A 3,770-nucleotide genomic window follows, 5' to 3' on the forward strand; every position below is an offset into this window, starting at 1 on the left:
CATTCTATAGTTATAACCATAAACATAATAACACCAACTTCATAGCTTTTATGTGGATGCTGACATCCAAAACCATAGTGTGGAATCCAACAGCATGAATTGTTCAAGAATGGACATTGTATCGCTAAAAGATACATGAAAAGTGGATGTTGGGTGAGATTTTTTAATTTATTTATTTTTCTGTTCACCAGTCAAAAATAATACAAAATGGAGTAGAAATTTCCTGCATTGTGCTGACATGACAGGAGAAGTGCTGCTCCTTGCAAATAACAATTACAAAAGAAGGTGGAGTTAACAAGAACACCCAGCAAAGATAGCAGACAGTTGGTAGAAACTTTAACGTATATTAAGATACTCTGTGCTTGGGTTTTATGGATCTGGGTGCATCAAAAAGTAGTAAAATAGCAAAGGACGAAAATGAACTCAATATGCAAACCGTCAAGGACTCGACTGGGATGTCTTTTGAGAATAAAATAATTGTATCTTGAAAGATACAAAGTAAAGGTAGATATAGAAAAGGTGGCTAACCTCCACGGTAATCCAAAATGTCAGTGCTGTCAAAATTGGAAGAATATACATGCTATCTGGAGTTGTTAAATCGGTAAACCACAAAGTTCCTCCCTCTTTAAAAGATGGAACATTCACCGCCATGTTCCTAACCTGCACATAAAGTGATAAAACAAAATAGTCAGATTGTAAATATTGATAAAATAACTGAGGAGAAAGCAAAAAATGGGACAGATAGCACAAGAAATTATCTACAAACAGCACAAGGGATGTGATCTTACAGCAAAAAAGAAACTGCAAAAGATGGGACCTGAAATTAGAATTCCCTTCAAAGGGGTGAATGGTGTAACACCATATCTGTAATAGAAAGATGCAACCATCTCTGTCAAATGTCTCCTCTAATCCAAGTATTTTTACCACAAAAGTGAAAAAACATAAGAGATGACCTCTCATGTCTTAAAATGCTCTTGAAATTACGAAGGAGGAAAAGCTACATACTCCTTGAATAGTTCCTTCATCCGTGCCTGACCTTCAGCCACAGCATCAGGACTCGTACTCTGGAAATCAACAAGTATTAATCAATAGTCAGAAGAATAAAATCAAGTTATAAGGCAATCATAGAAGGTAGAAGCAATAAAAACAGCTTTTTGAAGCGTAAACCTCCTACAAATAATAATTGAAGTGAACAGGGTCTAAAAAGCCATTCACACATGTTCAGCAAGTTTATGTTGATCAACTTCATACAAATAGTTCATACCCTACTTTGCATTTCTTCCTTAATCTCCTCCAACCGTGGCCGTAGAAGCTGCATATGACATAACTTGCATGTCAGTAAAAGAGGCATGGAGAATCAAAGCAAGGATAGAAGGGAAGAATAGTAGTGAGACAGACGCTGACACAGAAGGAGGACAAAAGCCAGTAAAGCACAGAGAAGAGAGAGAAAATAAGGGACGAGAGCATAGCAATGCAACAAAGGGAATGCAAAGAATTAGGCACCGGGGTCGAGTTAAATTTTTCCTTCCCCCTTCATATATCTATTGAAATGTATTTTACACTCTTAAGCAAAAGGGGTCAGAGGCAATTAAATTTTGCTTATGCTCAGGATTGAATCTTGGACGACACCAGGGAATACTTGCATTCAACTAAACAAACCTCTAAACCTTATTACAATTTCCAGAGAAATTGTATCACCAACAATCATTCCTTGGTCCACAACTGAATTCCCCATTTGACTCATCATTGAATAAAAGATTTACATGAAAACGTTTACATATATTTTGTTTTATAAAGGATGTTTCTAGAAGTGAATTCGCCATGACAACTTACTCTCCAATGCTTTTCTTCATCAACCTTAGAGAAAGTAATAGGAAGTAACAGTCCATTCTGAATTTGATGGAAAATTCAACAATTCACATCTTTTTCTTCTCTCTTCCCTCTTATGCTCAGAATCATCAAATGTTATAGATGGATGAAATAAGCAAACACTTTGAAACCAAACTAATTTTGCAAAGTGATGGCATATCAAACTCCAAATATGCAATAAGGGAAGCACATGTGAACTTACTGTAAATTTTGAAGTGGACTTCAGTTGATTTATCATTAGAGGGAGCTGAATCCCACGAATCAATAGAGTTGCCAAAACAATTGAAGCCCACCTAAACACAACCAAATTCCAAAAGATCATTACAATTGGCAATCCTCAACAATCTTAACAATTTCTCTCAACCAAGATTGCATCAGAGTCCTTAACACCGGAATATCACAACAACAACTCGGATACATCAAAGCATCTTAAGAAGGTCTCTTTCCAAAACATACAAATTGATTGGGCCGCCACATACATCCATATAATCAAGCACACATCTCTTTTAAATTTCGCTTCACATGAGTGGAAAAAAAATGTCATACAAATATACAATACTTATCAAGTTTCTAAAACACAAAACTTTCTTATTTCCTACAGAACAAGAATTCTGTCATTCTAGCCAACCCTAAGCCCAAAGATCACACTGCCAAGAAATACAGCCCACACATGTATGTAACAAAACCTGATAAAGTTGAAACATTAGTCATTACTTTCAAAACAAACCATTTCCTCAGAACAATAGAATTACAAGCCAAACCAGATGAGCGCTGCGCAATTATGTAAACCAGAGGTCCATCCTCACCAATTAAACCCAGTGAAACTATGTATATAATCAATCAAGTACTGGAGAGCAGCCACCGGAAAGAAAGAGTCCGCTGCAGCAACCGCCACCTCATTTGCCACCGGGCCCACCTGCGAACCCACCTCTACGGCTTTATCCCCCAACACATCAGTCATTATCTCAATCTTGTCGGCCGGCCCTTCTCCAAGACTCGACATATTCCTCACAAACACCGGACTACAAGCCGCCGGAATCCCAAATCTCCGATCTTGAAACAGATTTCTCGACCTATGAAAGGTGCCCACATTATTTCCCATCCCGAATAAGCGGTGCTGGAAGTTACTAGGGATTTCAGGGTTCTTCGAAATGGGGCTATGATGCAGCGGAGTTCCACGATCGTCATCATCGCGAGGAACATGCGAAAATGAAGGAGCAACTCGGTGCTGTTGATGAAGAAGTTTGGCTCGAGCAGTGATGCTCCGCCTATACGCCATTAATCTTGCTTCCTACGAGGAAACAGAAATAAAATGAGAAGATTTCATCATTCAGCTGATCAAACAAGAATCTTTACACAAATCTCTCAGAAGTGCTGAAATCAGAACAGATTTAACTAAACTCCTTCCAAAGATTGCTAACTTACGGATGCTATTACGCAGCCGAATTTATGAAAGAAGAATTCCAGATAGACTGCGTTACAAGGGGGTTTTAGAACTTGGGGTTTTTGCTCCGAGCGATTAACGCTGGTTTGCTGCTACTGATGCTGAAGTTCAGCCCGTATTTCCAAGGCACGGGGTTCTTTCCATTAGCCACAGCAACCTGTGTTCTAAAATCGCTTCTGCAATCTAACGATTTTACAGCAAATTGGACAAAACCCCATGTTTAGCCCAGTACGGGCCCAGACGTTTCAATTAATTTTTCCAACGGAAAAGCCCATGTTGATGAATAGCCCAAATAATAAGAAATTTTTTTAAAATATTTGTTTCCTAATAACTTTTTCCATATCCTCTTTAAAAAATATATTTTTTCTTTATTTTATATATAGATGCCTAAATTTTTTTATTTTATATTTTTATAAGTTTAAAATGTGTATATAATACGAAATATGATCGATAAAGA

General features: G+C 37.6%; 1 protein-coding gene across 4 annotated transcripts in view; it reads right to left on the reverse strand.

Annotated features, from left to right (window-relative positions):
* Positions 1 to 3,462, reverse strand: part of LOC105159129 (mitochondrial inner membrane protein OXA1-like) — a 5,939-nt gene extending 2,477 nt beyond the window's left edge. For 2 of the 4 annotated variants that reach the window (XM_020696472.1, XM_020696469.1), the window contains exons 1-7: positions 3,295 to 3,460; positions 2,676 to 3,160; positions 2,072 to 2,162; positions 1,265 to 1,312; positions 1,006 to 1,064; positions 789 to 864; positions 529 to 660 (exon numbers count right to left, since the gene is read on the reverse strand). In XM_020696472.1, the coding sequence (XP_020552131.1) occupies positions 529 to 660; positions 789 to 864; positions 1,006 to 1,064; positions 1,265 to 1,312; positions 2,072 to 2,162; positions 2,676 to 3,148 (879 nt within the window). In that variant the 5' untranslated portion in view covers positions 3,149 to 3,160; positions 3,295 to 3,460. Of the gene's footprint in view, positions 1 to 528; positions 661 to 788; positions 865 to 1,005; positions 1,065 to 1,264; positions 1,313 to 2,071; positions 2,163 to 2,675; positions 3,161 to 3,294 lie in introns of all 4 variants that reach the window. The other 2 variants (XM_020696474.1, XM_011076088.2) reach the window with 2 other exon arrangements.

This window comes from Sesamum indicum, linkage group LG1 (assembly GCF_000512975.1).
Source record: "Sesamum indicum cultivar Zhongzhi No. 13 linkage group LG1, S_indicum_v1.0, whole genome shotgun sequence".
NCBI lineage: Eukaryota > Viridiplantae > Streptophyta > Magnoliopsida > Lamiales > Pedaliaceae > Sesamum > Sesamum indicum.